At 42.3% G+C, this 27,252-nt stretch overlaps 1 protein-coding gene across 2 annotated transcripts in view; it reads left to right on the forward strand.

Moving 5' to 3' along the window:
* Window positions 1-7,113: 7,113 nt before the first annotated feature.
* The window catches only part of TDRP (testis development related protein), a 55,711-nt gene continuing 35,572 nt past the window's right edge, over window positions 7,114-27,252 (forward strand). The window contains exons 1-2 of one of the 2 annotated variants that reach the window (XM_033177954.1): window positions 7,114-7,276; window positions 8,067-8,259. In XM_033177954.1, coding sequence (XP_033033845.1) covers window positions 8,155-8,259 — 105 coding nt within the window. In that variant the 5' untranslated portion in view covers window positions 7,114-7,276; window positions 8,067-8,154. Of the gene's footprint in view, window positions 7,277-7,570; window positions 7,631-8,066; window positions 8,260-27,252 lie in introns of those variants that run through there. The other variant, XM_033177961.1, reaches the window with a different exon arrangement.

Here is a 27,252-nt window from a genome sequence, read left to right on the forward strand (position 1 = left end):
AAGTGAAACATACTAAAAAAAAGACAAAGAAGGTCATTATATAATGATAAAGGGATTAATTCAGCAAGAGGATATAACAATTCTAAATATATATGCACCAAACACCATAGCACCTAGGTAAATAAAGCAAATATTAGATCTCCATGGAAAGCAAGACTCCAATACAATAACAGTTGAACACTGCAACACCCCATTCTCAGCATTAGATAAATCATTACACAGAAAATTAGCAAAGAAGTATGGGGGTTTAAACTGTACTTTAGACCAAATCGACCTAACTGACATTTAGAGAACATTTCACCCAACAACTACAGAATATACATTCTTTTCATCAGCACATAGAACGTTCTCCAGAATAGACCACGTGTCAGGATACAAGACAAGTCTTGACAAATTTTTAAAAATCAAAATCATACCAAATATCTTCTCAGACCACAATGAAATAAAACTATAAATCAATAACAAGAAGAACTTTGAAAACTGTACAAATACATGGAAATTAAGCCACATAAATCTGAATGACCACTGAGTCAAGGATGAAATTAAGAAGAAAATCAAAAAATGTTTTGAAACGGATGAAAATCAAAACACAACATGCCAAAGCCTTTGGGATACAAAAAAAGCAGTGCTAAGAAGGAAGTTTACAGCAATAAATGCTTACATCAAAACACTAGAAAGGCTAGGCATGGTGGCTTATTCCTATAATCCCAGCACTTTGGGAGGCAGAGGTGGGAGGATTGCTGAGGACAGGAATGAGACCGCTTGGGTAGCACAGTGAGACTTCATCTCTACAAAAAAAATTAAACAAATTAGTTGAGTGGGCTGGTCGCAGTGGCTCATGCATGTAATCCCAACACTTTGGAAGACCGAGGCAAGAGGATCACTTGAGGTCAGGAGTTTGATATCAGCCTGGCCAACATGGTGAAACCCTGTCTCTACTAAAAATACAAAAAAAAAGGCCGGGCGCGGTGGCTCAAGCCTGTAATCCCAGCACTTTGGGAGGCCGAGACGGGCGGATCACGAGGTCAGGAGATCGAGACCATCCTGGCTAACACGGTGAAACCCCGTCTCTACTAAAAATACAAAAAATTAGCCGGGCGAGATGGCGGGCGCCTGTAGTCCCAGCTACTCTGGAGGCTGAGGCAGGAGAATGGCGTAAAACCCGGGAGGCGGAGCTTGCAGTGAGCTGAGATCCGGCCACTGCACTCCAGCCCGGGAGAAAGAGCAAGACTCCGTCTCAAAAAAAAAAAAAAAAAAAAAAAAGCCAGGCCTGGTGGCAGGTGCCTGTAATCCCAGCTACTTGGGGGGCTAAGGCGGGAGAATCTCTTGAACCTGGGAAGCAGAGGTGGCAGTGAGCCGAGATCACACCACTGCACTGCAGCCTGGACCATAGAGCAAGACTCCATCTCAAAAAAAAAAAAAAAGCCCAGTGTGGTGGTGCACACCTGTAGTCCCAGCCACTTGGGAGACTGAGATGGAAGGGCCACTTGAGCGTAGGAGTTTCGGGCTGCAGTGTGCTGTGATCACACCACTGCACTCTAGCCTGGGTAACAGAGTGGGATCCTCTCTCAAAAAAAAAAAAAAAAAAAAAAAAGTAGAAGTATTTCAAATAAACAGTCTAATGATGCAACTTGAGGTACTAGAAAACCAAGAAAAAAACCAAACCCAAAATTGGAAGAAGGAAATAATAAAGATCAGAGAAGAACAAAATGAAATGGAGACTAAAAAAGATACAAAGGAACAACAAAAGGAAAAGGTGTTTTTTTTGAAAAGATGAGCAAAACTGATAAACTGCTAGCTATACTAACCAAGAAAAAAAGAGAGAAGATCCAAATATAATCAGAAGTGAAAAAGTAGGCATTACAATTGATAACACAGAAATACAAAAGATCATTAGAGGCCCTTATGAACAACTGTATACTAACAATCTGGAAAACCTAGATTAAATGGATAAACTTCTGGACACATACAAGCTACCAAGATTGAATCAGGAAAAATCAGAAAATCTGAACAGACCAATAATGAGATTGGATCAGTAATAAAATGTCTCCCCACAAAGAATAGTCTAGAACTGGATGACTTTATTGCCAAATTCTACCAAACTTACGAAGAAGAATTAACACAAATTCTCCTCAAATTATTCCAAAAAATTGAAGAGGAAGGAATTCTCCCTGAATTGTTCTATGATGCCACCATTATTCTGATACCAAAACCAGACAAGGATGCAACAGAAAAAGAAAACTACAGGTCAATATCTTTGATAAACATAGATGCAAAACTTCTCAACAAAATACTACCAAAATGTATCCAACAGCACATCAAAAAGATGATATACCATGATTAAGTGGAATTGATCTCAGAGATGCAAGAATGGCTTAACATATATCAACCAATAAAGGTGATACATCACATCAACAGAAGGAAGGACAAAAACCATATGATAATAGATATAGAAAAAGCATTTGATAAAATTTAACATCCCTTCATGATAAAAACTCTCAACAAATTAGGCACTGAAAGAATATACGTCAATATAATAAAGGCCATGTGATAAACCCACAGCTAACATCATAGTGAATGAGGAAAACAGAAAGCCTTTCCCTTAAGAATTGGAACAAGACAAGAAAAACCATATCTACCATTCCTGTTTAACATAGTACTGAAAGTCCTAACCAGAGCAATCAGGCAAGAGAAAGAAATAAAATGCATCCAAATTGGAAAAGAGGAAGTCAAATTCTCACTCTTTGCAGATAACGTGATCTTAGAAAAACCTAAAGATCATAACTTGATCTCACATTAGAAAAACCTAAAGAAAAACCAAAATACTCTTAGATCTGATAAAAGCAGTTATATTGCAGAATACAAAATCAACATACAAAAATCAGTAGTATTTCCATATACCAATAACGAACTAGTTGAGAAAGAAATAAAAAAGGCAATCCCATTTACAAAAGCTACAACAAACAAACAAATAAATAAAACAATGCTGGGAATAAATTTAACCAAGGAGGTGAAAGATCTCTACAAGGAAAACTACAATACACTGATGAAAGAAATTGAAGAGGACACAAACAAATGGAAAGACATCACATGCTCATGAATTGGAAGAATTAATATTGTTAAAATGACCATACTGTCCAAAGAAATCTACAAATTCAATGAAAACCCTATCAAAACATCAATATAATTTTCACAGGAAAAAATCCTAAAATTCATGTGGAACCAGAAGAGAGCCCCAATAGCCAAAGCAATCCTGAGTAAAAAAGAATAAATCAGGAGTCATCACACTACCTGCCTTTAAAATATATTGCGAGGTTATAGTAATCAAAATAGCATGGAATTGGTATAAAAACAGACACAAACACCAATGGAACAAAATAAAGAGCCCAGAAATAAATCTATGTATTTATAGCCAAATTATTTTTGAAAAGGCACCAAGAACAGACATTGGGGAATGGACATGCTCTTCAATAAATGGTGCTAAGAAAATTGGATATTCATACGCAGAAAACTGAAACTAGACCCCATCTCTCCCAAAATACAAAGATCAACTCAAGATGGATAAAGCTTTAAATGTAAGACCTGAAACTATAAAACTCCCAGAAGAAAATGCAGAAAAAACACTTCAGGACATTAGTCTATGCAAAGATTTTATGGCTAAGACCTCAATGGCACAGGCAATAAAACCACAAATAGGCAAGTGGTACCAAACTAAAAAGCTCCTGCATAGCAAAGGGAACAATTAACAGAGTGAAGACAAACTGTTGAATGGTAGAAAATATTGCAAACAATCCGCCTGACAAGGAACTAATATCTGGAATATACAAGGAACTAAAACAACTAAACAGTAAAAAAAAAAAAATCATCCCATTAGAAACTAGGCAAAGGACATAAATAGACATTTCTCAAAAGAAGACATACAAATGGCTAACAAGTATATGAAAAAATGCTCAACATCACTAATTATATGGGAAATGCAAATCAAAACCACAGTGAAATATCATCTTACTCCAGTTATAATGGCTGTTATTAAAAAGACAAGAAATAGGCCACGTGTGGTGGCTCATGCTTGTTATCCTAGCACTTTGGGAGGCCGAGGCGGCCAGATCATGAGGTCAGGAGATCGAGACCATCCTGGCTAACACGGTGAAACCCGTCTCTACTAAAAATACAAAAAATTAGCCGGGCATGGTGGCATGTGCCAGTAGTCCCAGCTACTCGGGAGGCTGAGGCAGGAGAATTGCTTGAACCCGGGAAGCGGAGGTTGCAGTGAGCCGAGATCGCGCCACTGCACCCTAGCCTGGGAGACAGAGTGAGACTCCATCTAAAAAAAAAAGAAAAGAAAAAAAAAAAGGACAAGAAATAACAGATGCTGGCATGGATGTGGAGAAAAGGGAGCTTATACATTGTTTGTGAGAATATAAATTAGTACAGCAATAGATTTCTCAAAAAAAAAACCACTAAAAATAAACTACAGTATGATCCAGCGATCCCACTATTGGATATCTAAGGAAAGGAAATTATTATATCAAAGGGATATTTGCATATCCATGTTTATTCAAGTATTAATCACAATAGTAAAGATATGGAGTCAACCTAAGTGTCCATCAACAGAAGAACAGACAAAGAAAATGTGGTGCATATACAGAATGGAATAGTATTCTGTCATAAAAAGGAATCATATCCTGTCATTTGCAGCAACATGGATGGAACTGGAGATCATTATGTTAAGTGAAATAAGCCAGACATAGACAAATATCACACATTCTCACTCATATGTGGGAGCTAAAAAAATCCTGATATCCTGGAGGTAGAGAATAGAATAGTAGTTACCAGAGGCTGGGAAGGTGTGTGTGTTGGGGGAGAAGTAAAGTGAGGTTGGTTAATGTGTACAAACATGCAGTTAGAAGGCAATGTTTGATAGCGGAGTAGGGTAGCTATAGTTAGCAACAATGCATTGTGTAGGTCAAAATAGCTAGAAAGGAAAACTTGAAATATTACCAACACATAGAATTGAAAAATACCCAAATATCCTAATTTGATCATTACACATTACATGCTTGTAACAAAATATCAAATGTACCCCCAAATATGTAAAATATTTTGTATCCATTTTTTTAAAAAGTCAGAGAGGACTGAGGGTACAACTGTCTTCAGATCCAGCCTCTGCCTAATTACCTCCACGGATAAGAAACTTGTAGTTTTTAAACAGCTTTGGTTGCTAGAAAGTTCTATATGGCACCCCAAACCCCACTCCTATTTAAAATTAAGTTTGCCAGAGCAAAATCTCACTAAGTTGAGCCTTATGCATTTTGAATTCAGAGCCTGATGACACACTTGATCTTTACTTAGTAAAAAATTAGAGTTCCTGCACCAGCGAATTTTCAGTGGCCAAATTAGCCAATAAGGGCAATTCAGTTTAAAATGAATAGCTCCCTCCAACGGAGGCCTCAATAAATGAAAAGATTGTTTAACCATGACTTTCTCGATCCCAAATGGATTTTTAGTGGTAACAATTTATTTTTATGACACTGGATTGTGTAAAGTATGCCTCTTATGGACTTTAACAATAGCATGATTTAATTATATAAAACTCATAGAGGAGGTAATGAATGAACTGAGTCAAATTCATCGAACTCGGGGAAGTTCTTCTCAAAATTCCAGAAATGCCTGCTGCTCAGTAACAGCCCTTTCACCTGTTTCTCTCTCCCACCTAACCCCCTTCCCTCTCATTTGTGTCAGGCCTTTAGGTTGTAGATATCCTGATCAGCTGTGCTCTTCTGCAGAAGAAAGCTAAATGTCTAAAATATTCAACAAGTTAGCTTTTTGATTTAACAAGCCTCTCCTTATTCCAGATTGTCATGGATTTGCAGGGGCTTACAGTTTAATGACAATTCATGGAGTGGATGTCGACAGACTGAGAGGAAGCCAGCTGTCTGGGCATAAGTCTTGTGTTCCTTCGCATTAGCCAGGGGGATTTGTGTTATTTGTCCAAGCGTTCTGAGTTGGTTTTAAATTGTAGCGTCTTTGAATAGGCTGTGTTTGGATCCTAGCTTTGTTTTGCAACCTCTGTTTGATAGTTTTTGACTTTCATCAGTTTGTGCTTGCAGTGTGCTTATTTTGACAGCACCCGGGAGAAACACCATGCCATCTTGCATTTGCAATTTTCTAAGCCTTTTAGCCCAGGAGGTCTGGCCTATTAGGCCTGTTTGAAAGGAGCATATATACATTTTTAACATTCTTAACATTTGCATGAAGAGGAACTCTCAAATTTAGTTTGCATTGGGTGCAGTGGTCCTTAGTAGGCGCCCGTGTTTTATTCTATTTCGTGATGTTTGTGGCTGGTGTGTTTAGCGGTCACCGGGTAGCGGTGTGGGCGGGGGTGCTGCCCTCCTCTCCGGGTGATTGTATAGTTAGGTTAGTACCATTAGGTTAGTATCTGGCTCTTCTCACTGGGCTGAGTGGCCCCTGCCAGGCCCAGTCCCTGCCCTCCCTGTGCGTCCCGCGCACGGCCCCGAGGACCCCCAGGCCTTGGGCACGGGCGCCACCCCCTTGGTTCTCGGTGATCCTGGCCGGCAGCTCCCAAAGACAATTCAGAGCCCCTTTCATCTTAAAAGCTTTGCTGCTCATCACTTCTGGGAAACTCTAAAGGTACATTTCATTTTTTTAAGAGTTGTAAAGTTACGAAGCTTGCAGTTTTTCAAGGGAACTCATAGTTCTGGATCCTCCTTTAAAATGCGCTTTTACATGACTGAACACATGAATACACATTTGGTGTGAGAAAGAAGCGATAAGAAGCGCGTCGCGGCAAAAATTAACTTGCTGGGCGGGTGCGGACGCCCAGGAAGATCCGGACGTCCAGAGTCCCCCGTTCCCGCGACTCCGTCCGGGCTCGGGGGTCGCCTCGCCGGCTCCTTTCGGCCTGGGAACCAGGCGATTCTGCCCTCAGGAATCTGTGGCCGCCTCTCCCGCTCCTCACACTGACAAAGCCATAGCCACGCGGGAAAACGTTCTCCGGGCCCTGGGCCCCACCCCGGGCTCCGCGGGCGTCCCAGGGTGTCTGCGCGGCCCGGCACCCCGACCCCATCCCCACCCCCCACCGCCGTCCGTCTGGGCCGAGGCAGCGGCACTCCAGGCCCCAGGGGCCCCACCGCCCACCCGGGCTGGGCGCGGCCTCCTCTCGGCGTCCCCCGCTATCCTGCGACCTCGGGCACCGGAGGGGACAAGTCCCGGAGGCCCGGCGCCCAGGCTCCGAGGGATGCCCTGAAGCGCTGGGGTATGGGCGCAGCTCCGCGGACCACGCGCCCTCCACCTTCACCTCAGCCCAGCGGCGGCCTGAGCGTCAGGGGCGCGCGTGCGCACTGCGCCTCTCGGCCGTTGCCTTGGTGACCCGGGCGGACGTAGCCACGCCCTCCGGCCAGGGTCGGGGAGCGGGTGGGGGGAGGGGGCAGCCCGGGAGTGAGTGGGGGTCGGTGCGGGGGAAGGAGGGAACCTGTTGAGGGGAATTTGTGGCTGCCGGGTGGGGGCTCGGGGGTAGAGGAGGACCCAGGGAACCGGAGAGAGGGCAGGGCCAGGGGCTTGGTGAGGGCTCAGGATGGGGGGGGGTTCCCGGGTGAGGAAGCAGCTAGGGGTAGGTGGGGGCCAAGTGGGGGGACCAGGTGACGGGGTAGCCTGGGGTGAGGACGTCGTTCAGTAGAGCAGCGAGGGGCGAGGGTCTCGCTGGGGCAGTGGCGGGGACGGCACTGGGAGGAGGGGACCGAGGCTGACCTGTCTGTGGGGGATGGGATTCGGACCCGGTCGAATTTGGGGGCGGGTCTGGTCCTGGGGAAGGTTCGGGGGCGGACCTGGTCTTGGGGAGGATTTGGGGCGGGCCTGGGGAGGTTGCGGGGGGCGGGTCTGATCCTGAGGAGGGCCTGGGGCCGGCCTGGTTCTGGGGATGGTTTGGGGGTGGGCCGGGTCCTGGGGAGGGTTAGGGCGGGCGTGGCGGGGAGGGGGCGGGTCTAGTTTTGGGGGACGCCCCGCCCGCCGCCTGGCCCCGCCCGGCCCACTGGGCCCGCGTCCCGCAGGAGCCGCAGACAGAGCGTCCGGTGGCCGGGAGGGACGCGGACCCACAGCCTGACGCACGGACAGAGGGACGCCGGAGCCCGCCCGACCATGTGGAAGCTGGGCCGGGGCCGGGTGCTGCTGGACGAGCCCCCCGAGGAGGAGGACGGCCTGCGTGGGGGGCCGCCACCGGCCGCTGCCGCCGCCCAGGCGCAGGTGAGGGGGTGCGCAGGTGGGGAGTGCGAGTAGGCCCGGGACGCGCAGGTGGAGGGCGAGGGTGGGCGGCGCGCAGGTGGAGGTGCGGGTAGTTAGGGGCACAGTTTGGGCGCGCAGGTGAGGTTGGGGCCGCGTAGCTCCGGGGCGCGGCCCGCTAGGTGCCCGAGTGCGGAGTCGGAGAACTTGACCCGAGACTGGTCCCGGGCTGAGTTGCCGCTGTGGTCCGCGTGGACCCCCTCCCCGCGTTATTGGCCAGGGCTGCCGGCGTTCTCGTCGCTTGCAGGGGGGCCCAGTGCCCCCCACGCGTGTTACTCGGGGCGCAGCCTCAGGAGAACGGGGACGCGGGGCGCGCACCCCGCAAGCTGGGCTCGTGGGCCCAGGACGCAGAGGTCCACGCCGGGTGCTCGCGTCCCGGGCGGAGCTGGCGGAGAAGGCCTGAATCATCGCGCACCCGGACGGCCTCCTCGCGGACACTAAGCAGGTTTGGACGACCGCAGCTCAATGTTAAGTGGGCTAAATATTTGTTTGCATAACAAGTATTTTCTTAAATCCTTGATTCTTCTGAAGGAAGCCGGCAGAAGTCCCTTATACTGAAAACTGAAAGGCCTTTGCCTGACGAGTGTAGAGATATGTTTGGTATGTCTAGAATTTTTTAATTAAAAGTGCTCCCAGGTGGGCCCTGTGTGCCTTAGATGTGCGCCCCCTCCCCCGTCCCCCTTTTTCCGTTGCAGTGCTCTTTTTCATGTACAATGAAATTTAGGTCAGAAATCCAGCTTTTTTTTTTTGAATGAGGGTCATAAAATATCTTTTTCTGTTAAACGTTTGGCAGCTTCCTCCTGATGCTATTAGGGCCGAATGGAAGCTAAGGATTTGTACCTTTCTTCCAAGGACTTGGAAATAGTTTCCGAGCAGAAGAGTTTCTCTTAGGGACTGGAGTTGTTTCTTCTTGATAGACATTTCCTATAAAAGTTAAATTCTGTTCCCAACTCGTGGAAAATGGAGCCGATTATGTTAAGCGCTTAAATATGGTCACTATCTGAACTTGTCTGAGAAATTTCTTTTAGGTAGCGTTAGTGCTTACCTACCCTTTTTTTAAAATTTCAAAATGTTATGGTTACTCCAAACAGCTCTCTTCTTGAATGTAATGATGAGAATTTATATGTGGCTACAGAGTTAACTGAAGAAACTGTAAATAACTAATGTTGGTCAAAGATGAGCCACATTATTGTTTCTGGATAGAGCCTTGAGAATTTTAAACTGAGCCTTCCTATGTTCTCCCATTTTTCCTAATGAATCCTGAAACCCACTTTTTTTTGGTTAAGTTTTTGTTTTGAGACAGGGTCTTGCCCTGTCGACTAGGCTGGAGTGCAGTGGCGCAATCTCGACTCACTATGGCCTCAACCTACCTGGGCTCAAGCGATTCTCCTCCCTCAGCTTCTGTAGTAGCTGGGACTACAAGCGTGCACCACCTCACCTGGCTAATTAAAAAAACCCGTTTTTGTGGAGATGGGGTCTTGTTATGTTGTCTGGGCAGATTTCGAATTCCTGGGCTCGAGTGATCTGCGGGCCTCAGCCTCCCAAAGTAGTAGGACCACAGGTGTGAGTCACCATGCCTGGCCTTAGGTTCTTATTTTGAAAAATTTCAAACATGCAGAAAAGTAGAATAGGAGATTCTTCCTCATATCCTCCACCTAGATTCAATCAGTAGCAGTGCCTTCGATAAAGCTCCTTTTCTGATTTTCTCTCTACAGAATTGTCATCTATACTGTTTTTTTTGTTTTGTTTTCGAGATGGAGTTTCGCTCTTGTTGCCCAGGGTGGGGTGCTCTGGCGTGATCTCACCTCACCGCAACCTCTGCTTCCCGGGTTCAAGTGATTCTCCTGCCTCAGCCTCCTGAGTAGCTGGGATTAGAGGCACCTGTCACCACGCCCAGCTAATTTTCTATTTTTAGTAGAGACGGTTTGTCCATGTTGGTCAGGCTGGTCTCGGACTCCCAACCTCAGGTGATCCGCCCGCCTCAGCCTCCCAAAGTGCTGGGATTACAGGCGTGAGCCACCGCGCCCTGCCTGTCATCTATACGTCTAAAGTGTGTATAGGTTTGGGGGGGAAAGAACTTTAGACTTTATTTTTCAGGTATCCAGTTTTAGGTGCCCAGCAAATTTGAGCAGAAAGTACAGAGAGTTCTCATGAATCCCCAGCCCCCCGGTATCATCATCCCCCACAGAGTAGTGCGTTTGTTACAATCTGTGGACCTACGTGGGCTCATGGTCCTCACCTGGGAGGGCTCACACGATGTGCATTCTATGGTTTGGACAAATGTGTACTGACGTATGCCCACCATTATAGTATCACACAGGAGTTTTGCTGCCCTAGAGACTCTCTGTGCCCCCTCCCTCCCCAGAACCCCTGGCAACCACTGATCTTTATACTGTCCCCATAGTTTTCCAGAATGTCATTCGGTTGCATTCAGCATTTTCAGGTAGGCTTCTCTCACTTAGAAAGATGCATTTAAGGTTCCTCCGTTTCTTTTCGTGGCTTGTAGCTCATTTCTTTTTAGCGCTGAATACTATTCCACTGTCTGGGTGTACCACAGTTTATCCCTTCACCCTCTGGAGGGCATGTTGGTTGCTTTCACGTTTTGACAATTATGAATAAACATCAGTTTATTCATAGACCAGCTGTAAACATCAGGTGCAGGTTTTCGTGTGAATGTAAGTTTTCAACTTACTTGGGTAAATACCTAGGAGCCTGATTGCTGGATTGCATGATGAGAGTGTTTAGTTTTATAAGAAACTGCCAAACCCTCTTCCATAGTGGCTGCACCAGTTTGCACTCCCATGAGCAATGAATGAGATTGTCTTTTGCTCCACCTCCTTGCCAGCCTTTGGTGCTGTCAGTATCTAGATTTTGTCCATCCTAGTAGGTGTGTGGTGGTTTCTCTTTGTCTTGAATTGTGCTTCCCTGATGACAAATGACATGAGCATGTTTTCAGATGCATACTTGTCATCTGTGTCCCTTTTTTGTTGAGGTGTCTGTTTAGATCTTTCACCCCATTTTTTAATTAGGTGGTTTGATTTCTCATTATTGAATTTTAATAGTTCTTTGTATGTTTTGGATACTAGTCCTTTATATGTATGTGTTTAACAAAGATTTTCTCCCAGTCTGTGGCTTCACATTCTCTTGACAGTGTCTTTTTCAGAGCAGAAGTTAATTTTAATGAAGCTTCACTATGAATTATTTCTTTCATGGGTGTGCCTTTGGTATTATATTTAAAAAGCTATGACTGTACCGAAGGTTTTCCCAGTTATCTGCTAGTCGTGAATTTTGACTGTGGTTTTTATGTTACTTTATTAAGGGTATCTAAAGTTTGTGTTGAAAAACATTGCTATATAAAAATAGAGAAAATTTGTGTTAATTATGACAGGTTGGTCATATTCTAAATTTAATTTCTTCAAGAGGACTGATCTTTATTGCAAAACTAACAGAATTAAGACAAGTTAGAATTAAATTTAAATTTAAATTAAATTAGAATTAAATTTTAAAATTCATGAAAAGTCTCATAAAACTTCTGCCTACAAAATTTTGAAGTTGAGAGAAGTAGGAATTAATATGCAAATAGGATTTATTGAATCTGTTAAATTCACTGTCATGTTAGAAGTTCTCAGTTCTGTTTCATTCTTAGTCTTTTGTCCTACCCTCCAAATCTGTCAGTCAGTGTGATATTGAACGTGCAGGTTGAGAGCACATTTTGCTTGATTCTAGAAAAGCATTCAGTTTGCAATCATACCTGTCCTGTTGCCTTTCTTGAACATCAGGTTACACAGCCCTTTTTTTTTTTTTTAATGAAAAAGTAGATCATGTTTGGTTCTAATAAATTTGAAACGTGAAGCATTCAAACTTACTTCGATTTAAGAGACACTTAACTATTACTAAAATAATTTTAACATTTTAGAAAGTACATTTCTCTGAGCATCTTTTAGGCTATGGGCCTTTTTTTTCGGTCATAAATACACATCTATTTTGTATTAAAATATAACCGCAAGGTTTACAAGGAGAATCATTCATTGCAATCCTTCAACAGAAAGATACAAGTTTTGATGAATCTAATGTTACTTAAAGAACTGCTAATGCATATGGTAAAATATTTCTTGAGATTGTTAGGTCTTAACTTCTTCCCCATGGGAAACATTGTTAAGTTCTTTTGTGTATCTGTCCATAAAACATTTATGCAGATACATAAGTGTATGTTCAGAAACAAAGATTTGCTGTCTCACTGTTCACATTTTTCTGTACCTTGAGTTGTTCTCTTCGTAGTATGTGTCTCATGGAGTGCGTCCCATTTCAGCACTGCTAGCTGGAAAAAATCCATTTTAAGGCTATGTGATACTAAATGATATTAGATTTCTGTGACAAAATTTATTTCATTGGGCCTCTTATGGTGGATATAAAGGTTGCTGAGCCGTTTTCTAATCCCTGCCCCTCAAAGTTTTATGCAAATAGTAGGCAAAGAAGTGCAGAAAACTATTCAACTTGGATGGTTTAGATGGGTCTAACAGGGACAGTGTAGACAAGTTCATCAGTTGCCTCTAAACTGGATTGCATAGGGATTTGGATAGCCTTAACTAATGGCTTTCTAAACAAAACTCAGAATTTTTGGCATATTTTCAGTTACAAACTTAAAAGGCTTAGACTATTCTATAGACGTTGCAAAGAAAAAAAGGAAGAAAGAAATCAAGGACTGTTTCAGGTGTTTTAAAATCATGCTTGGAGTTGGGGAGAGCCAAGGAATAGTGAATCTTAGTTTAGATGACACAAAGTCACTATTTTATGGCACTGTGAGGCTCTGTGACCTTTTCTTTAGTGGCGTCTGGGAAGAAAGGAGTGGAGTAAACTCAATAGCTGGTGTTGATGAGTGCTCTGAAATCTAGAAAAGGCTTGATGTTCTACTGGAGGTCGGGTATGTGGGGAGGCAGAGGCCTTTCTCTCCCTGCATAGCTAACATTTTGTTACTGTTTTCCATTATTTCTCTTTAAAAATAAAATTCTTGGCCGGGCGCGGTGGCTCAAGCCTGTAATCCCAGCACTTTGGGAGGCCGAGACGGGCGGATCACGAGGTCAGGAGATCGAGACCATCCTGGCTAACACGGTGAAACCCCGTCTCTACTAAAAAATACAAAAAACTAGCCGGGCGAGGTGGCGGGCACCTGTAGTCCCAGCTACTCAGGAGGCTGAGGCAGGAGAATGGCGTAAACCCGGGAGGCGGAGCTTGCAGTGAGCTGAGATCTGGCCACTGCACTCCAGCCTGGGCCACAGAGCAAGACTCCGTCTCAAAAATAAATAAATAAATAAAATAAAATAAAAATAAAAATAAAAAAATTCTTTTCTTATGCGGACTTTAACCTGCAGTGAACACCTTCACACCTGCCTTTTCCCATTTGCAGTAAGTTGTACCCCTTACCAGTACATGAAGAGCTTCTTCATTTTTTCGTCTGTATTTGTGTGTTAAATGTTATATAGTCATCCTAGTTCTTTCAGGCCACTGTAACAGAGTCGGATTAACTGGGCCGCTTCTACAACAAACATTTATTTCTCCAGTTCCAGAGGCTGGAAGTTTTATATCAGGGTGCTTCGTTCTTGGTGAGGGGCGACTGCTTGGTTTGCAGAGGGCACTGCCTTCACGCTACATCCTCCCAAGGCAGAGGGAGCTCCAGCTTCCTACCCTCATGTTAGGGCACTCATCCCATCATGGGGGCCTCACCCTAACGACTCCCATCTCACCCCCATCACCTCTCAGATACCCACCTACATATGCCATCACGTGAGGGAATGTGAGTTCTGGGGACACAAACATTCAGTCCACAGTAATTGCATTTCCTTACATGGATATACAGGTTTTTAAATACAAATTTAAAAAACGAGTCCCCCATTGATGCCTTTGGGGGTTATTTCTAGTCTGTTTCTGTTACAGGCCTGCAGCATGGTTATTTCACATGTCTAGAAGTGGAGCTGTCCAAGGATGCATGCATTTGTGGTTTTGATGTCTCCAAATTGCCCTCTGAAAGAGGCATCCTGGTTTACATTCCAACCAGCAGCCTGTGCGAATGTTTCTCACCAGCATGGTGTGATGCACGTCTTCAAGATATTAGATCTGATGGGGGAAAAGTCACATCTTAGTGTGATTTTAATTTGCCTTTCTCTTATTTATATTCAATAGCTTCTTATATGTTTACAATAAAGACCTCTAAAGACTTCTACACCAGACCCGTTACCATGTCACTGAATGTATGGAACTGTAGTCAAGATAACTGTGTTTGCATGAAAGTACAGTTGGGTAGTTTAGATTTGGACTTGGTTTCTGCTGAGCCATGATTGAATCTACACCCTATCTCTGCCTTTTGTTAAGCCACTTGACCTAGTCAAGTGTCAGTTTTGTTTTTTTAGCTGTAAAATTGGGATAAATAGAGCTATCACTAGTGTTTATTGAGGCGGTGCTTAGCCCCTGTTCATAAGCCCTTGATATGGGTTGGTGCCACCATCTGACACATGGGCACAAAGCAGGAGGGACCGGGAAGGCCACATGGCTGCCAACAGACTCTCGCTGACCCAGCTTTAGTCAGGACCTCGCTTTTGTCCTGCCCAGCCTCAGTAGAAGTCCCCGCAGTGAGAACCTTCTTACCCTTGATGTCTGATTGAGTTCCTCATCTCCTGGCCTTGATGTCTGAGTTCTTGGCCCACCTGTAGCAAGAATCCCCCACCCTTGATGTCTTCTCTTGGTCACTTTCCATCTTGAGACCCCTTTGCGGTTGGCTGCAAATCACAGCTGTCTTTGCTTGTTGGAAGCTGAACCAAACCTCTCTCCTCTATTGAGATAGCCTTGATTAGAGTCTCCCTGTTTTAACAATGCCGCAGAAGCTTCTTCTTTATCAGTGGTGAAAGGTTGCAGACATTTTGTTTTAAAAACAAAACCTCTTCCCAACGAAGAAAACTTAACAATATAGGAAGAGAAAGAAAATAATTTTATTATGAAGGAGCACTTAGGATGGGACACGTCATAGGCACAGATTGTGAAGATGAAAGAGATATTACTCTTTATATAGTCAAGTAGGTACAACCTATTGTATTCATGTTTTCAAGATAAAATTGCTAAATTTATACTATCTTTACAGGGAGGCAGGATTTGCAACTTGGAATCAGGTGACAGTTGAAGTTAGGCCCTTCTTCTCTGGGAAATGTCCTCTTGTGTTTCAGGTAGTTGTGAGACTGATAGGAGGCTAATTTAGCATTTGACTTTAAAGGAGTCATAATTCTCAAACCCTGGCAAATTCTTGTTTATAAGCCTAATGAAGACTTCTAAAAACCTCGTAGTCCCCATGGCCAGTATGTGCAAACTAGATTGTCCTGCCCCTGGGATGAAATGAAAAAGTGAAAAGTAAATGAAATCATCCATATCCAGCCCTTAATATTTTTCTCTGGCAAACAGACACAAAGAAGAAAAAGTAGGTCTTGTTGTTAAATAATAGAAATAGTTAATGCTTTTTACTGACTTAGGATTTGGCTTTCTGATGTCCCTTGCTCTGGCACGTGCTCGTTGGCCGAGTTGATGTGGACAGTGGAGTGGGGTGCGGTGCAGCAGGGGGGGTCCTGGGACAGCCGCATTCAGCACTCCTCACTTGTGCCACAGACATTCAGACAGTGCGAGCCTCTCCGGAGGACCATCTCATCCTAGGCTGAATGCTCACTGCTCTATCCCCAAGACCAGGAAGGGAGCCAGGCCCACGTGGGGCTCAGCCGTGCCCATGAGAGGAGTGTACCTGGTGTGGGGTTTCCACGTTATGGCACCCGATGGGAGTTGCAGAATTGAGTCAGGGTGGGAACTCTGGAGTCTGGAGCGGGGAGCAGGAGTTCTCCAGCCTTAGGGGAGCTGATCTCGATGCAGATTCATTCTTGGGTAAACCAATATTTGTAGGGTTAGTCTAATTGGACTCTCATATGAGCTGAGTCAGATATTCAGTCAGCAGAAGCACTTGAGTCAAGTCTCTGTGGGTGATTACTTGAGAGGAAGCAGGAAGGGTCAAGTTATATTCTAGAAGGGAAGGAGGATCCTGTGTGCTGCTTATGTGCTCTGGATTCAGCTGGCTCCTCTTAACTGATGCTTGGGGAGCTCCTGCCTGTGGAACAGAGGGGTGCTTTCCTCCACTGAAACACAGCAAAACCTTTTCTGGTGTCCACATTAAAAAGTTTTAATTAAATATTTAAAATTGATATATTCAGCATATTACATCAATAGGTAATCAATATAAAATTTGTTACATCCTTTACATTTTTTTCATACTCAGTCTCAAATCTATGTGTATTTTACATTTACCAGCACAAGATATTAATAAATGTGTATCAATTTGGATGCTAAGTTTTCTTCAGAAATACTTGGTCAGTATTTAGAGTTTATAAAATGTACAGGTGAAAGACTAGGTTGCTTTATCTGAGTTGTTCCAAACATACTTAAACATTTTCCAGTAACTGAAATGAAATGTTTTAAAATTGAAATTTGAATAATTAAAAACTCATTTCTACTAGCCTTATTTTAGGTCCTCAGTAGTGTTTTTAGTGAATGCCAACTGATTTGGAAAGCACAGCTCTAGGATCTTCTCCCAGACTCAGATCAGCTCACTAAAGACGGCGGTGGATTCTTCTACTTGCGTGGGCCTGTGGAACTCCCCAAGCAATTAGCTAGGTAAATTCCAGGTGTCTCGACTGTGTCCTTTTAGTAAGCCACTGAATGGTAGAATGGTGAGGGTTTAAATATCTGCCTCTCAGGCCTTAGCATATTACTCTGTATAATCTTCACCTGTAAATGTTAATAATAGGTTGAAATTTGTATTCCTGAGAGTTTAAAACCCTAATTGATAAGATGTACTTTTACTGATTTTTGCAAGAACTTAAGGTGGCATGACTTAGTGTGTCTAAAAGCTGCTATTCTTACCATTAGAGTTAGGCTGTGGGTTTCACTTTGTGAGTCAGTCAATGTCTTGAAAACTGAACGTCACTGAATGTGGAACCTAGCTTGCTGAGCCAGGTGGGTGGGCTCCACCCCTACACTCAGACCTGCCTCAGGTGGGCACTTGTCCATACGATGGAAGGCCCTGCAGTCTGTCTTCTGCTTTAAGATCACCCGTTGGGAGGAATGGGCGACTTGGCTTTACGTCTGCATTTGGGGAGTGGGTGTACGTGTGGGGCTCATCAGCCTTGCTGTAGGAGTTAAAAGCCAAAGACTGAAGCTCAAGAGGATTTTACCTGTTATTTCAGAGTGAGTTGAGATGCAGTCCATGGACGAGGGACGCTTCCTTTTGTTTTCCTGTCATCTCAGCACAGGGCGGTCGTTTTATGTTTGTTTGATCCTTCACCCCATGTTAGCTGGCGTTCTGTCTTGGTGCTGTGTGTAACCAGGCGAACCACAGTTTCTGCTTTGGGCGTCCCGTGGAGGCTGCTGTGAGGGAAGACTGCCTGCTCTCATCTTGGCTTTGTCTAGAAATGGTTGGACCCGTGAGCTAGGGTGGTGCAGCTGCTCCCAAAGACTTGGAAATTGGAAACCAGGCGAGTGTGTGGACAACCTGCAGACCAGTTTGAATCTAAGGAGAGGCCTTCGGGGCTCTGGGTGTGGCTTTTTTCAAGATATTAGTAAATGTGTATTAAAGAAAACCATGATGTAGCTTTATAATCTTTCAGATGGAAGTACAATATTCTGTGCAAAAACGTTATAAACTAGGTGGCAGATATTAGTTCTAGCGTTTGAAAGGTAACTTGAGTCCTTTTATGACGACTGCTGTTGTGTGCAGAGAATGGAATGCATTTTAGAATGTGTTGTTTTGTTTTTAGTCAGAGCGTGTCTTGGTTTGGAGGATAGAATCCTGGATGATGGTACTGGTGCCTGCCATGTGCTGGGCATTGGAGTGAGTGTTTTACAGCTGTTGCAGCTTCTCACAATAGCCCAAAAAGTAGTTACAGTTCATCTTCATTATTTGTGGATTCCACATTTGCAAATTCAGCTACTTGCTAAAATTTATTTGTAATCCCCAAGTCAGTACTCACAGTGCCTTCAAAGTCGTCCACAGACTTAGAGAGCAGCAAACATTCATTGTCACCCATCGAGCTCCTTCCCAACTGAGGCATGTGTCTTTCATGCAGTCTATTGAGAACTACCTTTTTTTACATTTTTGTTTTTGCGTATGATTTCACTGTTTATCACAGCCCCCAAGTGTAGTGCTGAAGCACTGTGTAGTGTTCCCAAGCACAAGAAGGCTGTGACCCTCCCTCCGTAGGGAGCACCTGTGTTAGAGATGGCTCAGGCATGAGTTACAGGGCTGGTGGCTGAGAGTTTGGTGTGAATGAATCAACAGCAGATGTTAAATCAGGCATCTTTAAACAAATGCATGTAAAACAAGGTCATGCTCACGGGAGCCCTAGCCTCGGGTTTCCCATAATAGCAATAATTCAGTATTTGCTAATTGTTTGTGGCAACTTTATACAACATAACTACTGTGAATAATGAGATTAAACTGTATTTTATATTTGGTGATCTTAGAGAAGTTAAATAACTCGTGTAAAGTTACAGCCTTATAAATAATTTGTGTTAGTAGACACCAATAGGAATTTGAATCCAAGTGTCTCTGGGTTTATATTCTCTGTTGCATTCTCTTACCTTGTAGGTTATGATAAATTTGTGATACCGGTTTTCTTTATTTTCCCATTTTTTAAATATTAAAAAATAAGGCTTCAACAGTCAGTGCCTTTGGAAAGCACTGATAAAATTGTGTTTTAGGTCAAATTCCAATACAGTAAACATCACAGTATACTTTTAATTTTTGTCATGCTTGAGTTTTGTATCAAAGAGTTTCTTGATGGAAGTCTTACTATGGGAGATAAACAGTTCTCTGGTAAATTAGCAAGTGAGAAGCGCGAGAACATTTCGAGAAAAGAAAACCAGTGTACATCTGCCTACCCTCTGCTTTATATACTTCCCTTTTTACTTAATGATTGGGGGAGGGGGGTAGAAAATGAAGCAGTTGAACTGACACAGGAGGGCTGTACAGGGGAGAACTGGGAAAATCCCATTAAGGAGTGGAGACTTCATTTCTTAGCTGAATGTTGAAGAATTCTGAGTAACACCTTGGTTGTATTTTGTAAAGATTACCTGTCTGAGGAGGAGAGGTTGGGGGCAAGATGCTGATGAAACAGCTGGGGTTCTAGTCAGGGAGGTCAGCTGTGAAATGAGAACCTGAGTTTCAGATGCAGGATTTGTCAGGACAGGTAGGAAAAGGTGAGCTTGCCAAAGAGTGCTGATGAGAGCTGGTGCCTTTGGATGTGAAGATGAAGGCAGAAAAGCAGCTGCAGGTGAAAGTTTTGAGCTAGGTTGGTCCGGAGAAGGCTTGCCCTGAAAGTCCCAAGGAAGTCCCTGGGGTGGCCTGGCTGTGGGAGCAGCCCGATGAAGCTGCTGATGGATGTGCTGGCTTTGAAATGATATCTGCTGTACAGAATTGAGGAACCCAGCAGTGACACGGGGTCGGAAGGGAGAGCCTTTCATGCTTCTGGCTTGTGACACTGTAAAAAATGTACAAGAACCTGGTTCTCCATTTCAGAACTCATAATTTGGCTGATAAGTGGTTGAGACCAGGAAGAACAAGGGAGACAGCATGGTGCTAGAAAAGCCTGTCTCAAGTGGTCTGGAGGCAGGCCTGGGTCCCAGCGCTGTTACTTATTTTGGGACATTGGGGCAAATGAGTTCATCTCTCCAGACTTCCTGTTTAAGTGAGGGCTCTAGAGTAGGAGTCAGCAAACTTTTACTGTAAAAGAACAGATAGTAACTGTTTTAGGCCTTGTGGGCCATGCAGTGTCAGAACCACTCAGCTCTGCAGTTGCAGGTGAAAGCAGCCATAGGCAACATGTAAATGAACGGACGTGGCTGTGTTCCAGTATAACTTTATTTACAAACACAGGCCTTATTTGCTGACCCTTAGTTTAGACTAAAGGATCTTTGAAATCTCTTCTGACTGTAAGGTAACTTATTAGAGTTTGTGATACAGAATTTGTTGTGATTTAGGGTAAAAATAGGAAGTCTTAATGCTAAACTCAAATAGCATCGTCACGAAGCTCACTTATATTCTTCCTGAGCTTCCATTTTATTAGTAAGTGTGCATTTGTATAGTTTTAAGCGCTTTTGCATAAATGGTCTTATTTGGTCCTTATCCTGTGATAAAATGAGTAAGATGGTATTCAAGGAGAAGACATTTAGAACAGTTGTGATTGTATTTGTGGTCTTCACCCTAACAGAGTATAGAAGCTAGAAGAGCTGGAGTGCATTTCTGTAGACAGCAAGAAATGTGTCTTGCTGGGGAGCCTGGGGGCTAATATGTGCCCTTCTGAGACAGAATGCACGTTTCCCCCAATAGCAGGTTTCAGTGGGTACATGGCTGCCCCAGAGCCTGAAATCCCAGCATCCTTCACCCTGCAGGGCTCATGACTGAGTGCTAGCCACCACATGTAGACGCAACACAGGCACCTTCCTGGATGTGTGCTGCTGCCTCTCTTTCCACTTCACAGAGGTTAGTGGATGTGCTGCACTCTCTTTCACCCTGTGGATGAGAGCAGTGTCCAGAGGTGGCAGAGGAGTGAGAGGCAAGAACCTGGATTTCTGACACTGTTGAACACCTAACTGTTCTCCTGGACTTAGGAGAAAAATATAAACCATGTCTTTTGTTCGTTTTGTTCTGCTATAGCAGCAAACTGTATCACAGCCAGGAGATTTTATTACGCAACCACCGCAGGAGCACACTGTTTGTCAGAGTGCTGCTTGAAATCCCCTCATTCCTGTCCCAATTTCTTAAACCATAAAATATTAGGTTGAAATAATATCCGGTGTGATTTAGTGTTTTCTTGTAACTACTTACATCTCCTTTTAGCTGTTCTTTGCCAGATATTTGAGTATGGTTAATACTAAGCTTGTTGACTGAAGATGATTAATATTTCTTTTTTAAAATAAAGTTGTTTTATAGTGATGATATTTTAAAAAAATGAAGTTTTGTCCCCACAGTATAATTCAGACATTTGTTTGATGTGGAAAGAAGTTATGCCAAGAAAGTTTAGAGAAAAGGCAGTCTGGAACTGTGATTAAGGATGGCATCCTCAGGCCTTTTCATTTTTGTCATAGATTAAAAAAAAGTGTCCGTATGTGTGGTTTCTTCTAACACCAACCAATTCTTCATTACCAGCTGGGTGTCCTGCAATTCAGTTTCCTTCTGACACTCCCTACCCAGAATTAGCACAGACCTTATGGGTCCGGGTGGAAAGTGAAGAATGGACGTCCACCATTCTAAATTTTTGGGGGGTCACCTGATGGACTGGTTTCTGTCTCTCCTGACTCAGTGCTGAACAGGAACTGGCATACTTTGGATGCCTAGGGGCTTCAGAGAGAAAAAGAGCTAACCGGCTTTTTGTAGCATCAGAGACCCAGCAGTGCTGTGGATGGAGGTCGGGACAGTTCAGCGCAGTCAGGAGAGAGCATGTGGTTTTTGGCTTATCTCTTAGGCAGGAATGGGAAGAGTGGAAAGTGCATTCAACATCCTGGCTTTTCAGGGTGATGCCCAAGAGACTGGTTCCTGTTTTGCCTGACTCAGAGCGCTGATAGAACCAAGCATACGTTGAATGCCTGTGGGCTGCTGAGAACAAGTGAGAGCTCCACAGCCTGTTGTCCTTCCAGACAACTTGCAGTGCCACAAACACCAGAGGGATCGAGAGATTACAAGCAACTTTTCTGAAAGACACTGGCAGACCTCTCTAATTGGGACAGTACATGTACAAGCCCAGAGAAGTTTCATCCCCAGAAAAGGTTTGAGAGGCCCCAGAATCTCGAGCTGAGCTGATTGGTGAAGGTCTTCTCCTGTACCAATCCGGTCCATAAAGACTGGAAGAGGTGGCTGTTTTTTCAGATGCCGCAAATCCCAGCAAAAAATAATGAGACATATGAAGAAACAGAGAAACATGGCCCAATTAATGGAACAAAATAAATCTCCAGAATTTGACCCTAGAGAAATAGAGATATATGAATTACCTGACAAAGAATTCAAAATGATCATCTTAAAGAAGCTCAGTGTGCTATGAGAGAACAGAGATAGTCAACCAAATGAAATTAGGAAAAAAATGCGATAACAAGAATATCAACAACAAGACAGAAACTATAAAAAAGAACCAAACAAATTCTGGATCTGAGAAATAACTGAATTGAAAAATTAACTAGAGGGATTAAAAAGCAGACCCAATCATGCAGAAGAAAGAATCGGCAAACTCAACAGCTCATTTAAATTGATCAAATCAGAAAAAAAAAAAAGAAAAGTAAAGCCTAAGGGATTTATGGTACACCACTGAGTGGACCAGTATACACATTATAGAAGTCCCAAAAGGAGAAAAGAAAAGGGAGTAGAGAGCTTTTTTGAATAAAGAGTGGTATAAAACATCCCAAATATGAGGAAGAAAATGGACATCCAGATTCAAGAATCTCAGAGGACTCCATGTAGGATGAAACCAAAGAAAGGGTAAAGAAGTCCACACTGAGAAAGATTTTAATCAAATTGCCAAAAGTCAGTGGTAGAGAATTTTGAAAGAAGAAAGAGAAAAGTGAGTTGTCATGTAACAAGGGAACCCCCATAAGATTATCAGCAGATTTATCAGCAGAAACATTACAATACAAAAGGGAGTATGGTGATACAGTTCAAGTGCTGTTAAAAAAAAAAATATATATATATACACACATATATATATCCAGCCAGACAAGAATGCTATAGCTGGCAAAACCATCTTTCAAAAATGAAGAAGAAATAAAGACCTTCCCAGATAAACAAAAGCCAAAGAAGTTCATAACCGCTAGATCTACCTTATAAGAAATGCTAAAGAGATTCTTTGAAGTTGAAGTGAAAGGATGCTAAACAACAATATGAAAGCATATGAAAAAACTCTGGTAAAGGGAAATATGTGGACAAAAACATCCTATAATATTGTAATGGTGGTGAGTAAACAACTTTAAATTCTGGTATAGAATTAGATAAAAGCATAAAAATAACTATAAAACTTAATAGATAAAAATATAAAAATATATGATTTGGTTTTTAAAATTTTAATTTTTAATTTTCATGGGATCATAGTAGGTATATATATTTAGGGGGTGTGATGGTTAAAACAGTGTCAATTTGATTGGATTGAAGGATGCAAAGTACTGATCCTGCGGTATGTCTATGAGGGTGTTGTCAAAGGAGGTTAACATTTGAAACTGTGGACTGGGAAAGGCAGACCCACCCTTAATCTGGGTGGGCACCATCTAATCAGCTGCTGGCACAACCAGGATATAAAGCAGACAGAAAAACATGAAAACACTAGACTGGCCTAGCCTCCCAGCCTACATCTTTCTCCTGTGCTGGCTGCTTCCTGCCCTCAAACATCAGACACCAAGTTCTTCAGCTTTGGTACTCGGACTGGCTGCCTTGCTCCTCAGCTTGCAGACATCCTGTTGTGGGACCTTGTGATTGTGTAAGTTAATACTACTTAATAAACTCCCCTTTATATATATATATACACACACACACACATACATACACACACACACACACATATATATATATATATATATATATATATTCTATTCCTCTAGAGAATTCTATTCCTATTCTATTCTATTCCTCTAGAGAACCCTGACTGGTACAGGGGTACATGAGATTTTGATACAGGCATATAATACATAATAATCACAGCAGGGTAAATGAGGTATCCATCATTTTATGCATTTATCCTTTGTTACAAACAATCCAATTATACTCTTAGTTATTTTTAAAAGTACAATTATTTAATATTATTGGCTATAGTCATCCTATTGTGCTGTCAAATACTAGATCTTATGCTAACAATATTTTTGTACCCATTAACCATGCTCCCTTCACCACCAACTCTACCCCTGGCACTACCTTTCCCAGCCTCTGGTAACCATCCTTGTACACTCTTATCTCCATGAATTCAGTTGTTTTAATTTTTAGCTCCCACAAATAAGTGAGAACATGCAAAGTTTGTCTTTCTTTGGCTGGCTTTTGTTATTTCACTTAACATAATGACCCCCATTTCCATTCATGTTGTTGCACATTACATGATCTTATTCTTTTTATGGCTGAATAGTATTCCATTGTGTACACATGTACCACATTTTCTTTATCCATTTATCTGTTGATGGATACTTAGGTTGCTTCCAAATCTTGGCTATTGTGAACAGTGCTGCAGTATACATTAGAAGTGCAGATACCTCTTTGATATACTAATTTCCTTTCTTTTGGGTATATACCTAGCAGTGGGATTGCTGGATCCTATGGTAGTTCTGTTTTTAGTGTTTAGAGTAACCTCCAAACTGTTCTCCATAGTGGCTGTACTATTTTACATTCCCACCAACAGTGTACAAGGGTTTCCTTTTCTCCACATTCTCACCAGCATTTGTTATTGCCTGTCTTTTGGATAAAAGCCATTTTAACTGATGTGAGTGATATCTCATTGTGGTTTTCACTTGCATTTCTCTGATGATCACTGATGCTGAGCACCTTTTCATATACCCATTTACCATTTATATTTTTTCTTTTGGGAAATGTCTACTCAGGTCTTGTGTCCGTTTTTTAATTGGCTTATTAGGTTTTTTCCTATAGACTTTTTTGAGAACCTTTTATATTGTGATTCTTAATCCCTTGTCAGATGGGTTGTTTGCAGATATTTTTTCCCATTCTGTGTGTTGTCTTTTTATTTGTTGATTGGTCCCTTTGCTCTGCAGAAGCTTTTTAAGTTGATGTGATCCCATTTGTCCAGTTTTGCTTTGGTTACCTGTGCTTGTGGGATATTACTCAAGAAATCTTTGCTCATTCCAGTGTCCTGGAAACTTTCCCTGATGTTTTCTTTTAGTAGTTTCATAGTCTGAAGTCTTAGATTTAAGTCTTTAATCCATTTAGATTTGATTTTTTTTTTTTTGTATATGGTGAGAAATAGGAGTCTAGTTTCATTTTTCTGCATATGGATATCCAGTTTTCCCAGCACCATTTATTGAAGAGATTGTCCTTTTCCCAATGTATGTTCTTGGCATCTTTGTAAAAAATGAGTTCACTGTAGATGTGTGGATTTGTTTCTGGGTTCTCTAATCTCTTTCATTGACCTGTGTGTCTTTTTATGCCAGTTCCATGTGGTTTTGGTTACTCTAGCTCTGTAGTATAATTTGAAGTCAGGTAATATGATTCCTCCAGTTTTGTTCTTTTTGCTTAGGATAGCTATGGCTATTCTGGGTCTTTTGTGATTCCATATACATTTTAGGATTGTTTTTTCCATTTCTGTGAAGAATGTCATTGGTATGATTAGGACTACATTGAATCTGTAGATTGCTTTGGGTAATACGGACAATTTAACAGCATTGACTCTTCCAGTCCATGAACATGAAATATCTTTCCATTTCTATGTCTTTTTCAATTTCTTGCATCAGTGTTTTATAGTTTTCATTGTAGAGATATTTTACTTCTTTGGTTCAGTTACTTCCTAGGTATTTAACTTTCTTTGTACTTTTTTGACTTTTTTTCAGATTGTCTGCTTTTGGTATATAGAAATAAAAGTCTGTTGATTTCGAATTTGTTAGTTTTAATAGCTTTTTGGTGGAGTCTCTCTAACTCCTGGCCTCAAGCCATCCTCCCATCTCAGCCTCCCAAAGTGCTGGGATTACAGACGTGAGTCACTGTGGTGGGCCTATTTGGTTGAGCCTTTAGGTGTTTCCAAGTATAAGATCATGTCTGCAAACAATGTTTATTTGATTTCTTCCTTTCTAGTTTGGATGCCTTTTATTTCTTTCTGGTGTCTGATTGCTCTAGCAAGGACTTCCAGTACTATGTTGAATAGTGGTAAAAGTGGGCATGTTGTCATGTACCAGATCTGAGAGGAAAGGATTTCATTTTTCCTTTCAGTATGAAAAATAGAAGAGGAGGGAATATGTCCAAAGCTATTCTACAAGGCTAGTATTGCCCTGATACCAAAACCAGACTAAGACATATCAAAAAGAGAACACCACAGGCCAATATGATGAACATAGATGTGAAAATTCTCAACTAAATACTGGTAAACCAAATTCTACAACATACTAAAAAGATAATTATGATCTTTTTATCCCAGGAATGTAAGGATGGTTCAACATATGCAAATCAACCAATGTGATACATCATATCAACACAATGAAAGACAAAACCCATATGATAATTTTGATTGATGCTGAAAAAGCACTTGATAAAACTCGACATCTCTTCATAATAAGAACGTTCAAAAAACTGTGTATAGAAGGAACATAACTCCACATAATAATAGCCATATGCAACAGATTCATAGTATCATACTGACAACCCAATGGTGCATTTTAAAGAACTAGAGCATGGGTACGGTGGCTCACATCTGTAATTCCAACACTTTGGTAAGCTGAGATGGGTGGATCACTCGAGGCCAGTAGTTCAAGACCAGCCTGGCCAACATAGCGAAACTCTGTCTCTAATAAAAATACAAAAATTAGCTGGGCATGGCTACAACAAATACTGCAGAAATTCAAAGGCTCACGAAAGCCTACTCTGAGCAACTATATGCCAATAAATTGGAAAATCTAGAAGAAATAAATACAACCTGTGAAATTTGAACCATGAAATCCAAAACCTGAACAGACCAATAACAATAAGATCAAAGCCAGAATAAAAAGACTTCCAGCAAAGAAAAGCCCAGGACCTAATGGCTTCACTGCTGAATTCCACCTAACATTTAAATAAATACCAATGGCAATCATACTCAAACTGATTGGAGAGTTTTGTCCATTTACATTCAGTGTTACTGATAAATAATTACTCCTGCCATTTTCTTATTTGTTTTCTGGTTGTTCTGTGGTCTTGTCTTCTTTCCTTCCTTCCTGTCT

This window comes from Trachypithecus francoisi, unplaced genomic scaffold, assembly GCF_009764315.1.
Source record: "Trachypithecus francoisi isolate TF-2019V2 unplaced genomic scaffold, Tfra_2.0 Contig01558, whole genome shotgun sequence".
Taxonomy (NCBI): Eukaryota; Metazoa; Chordata; class Mammalia; order Primates; family Cercopithecidae; genus Trachypithecus; species Trachypithecus francoisi.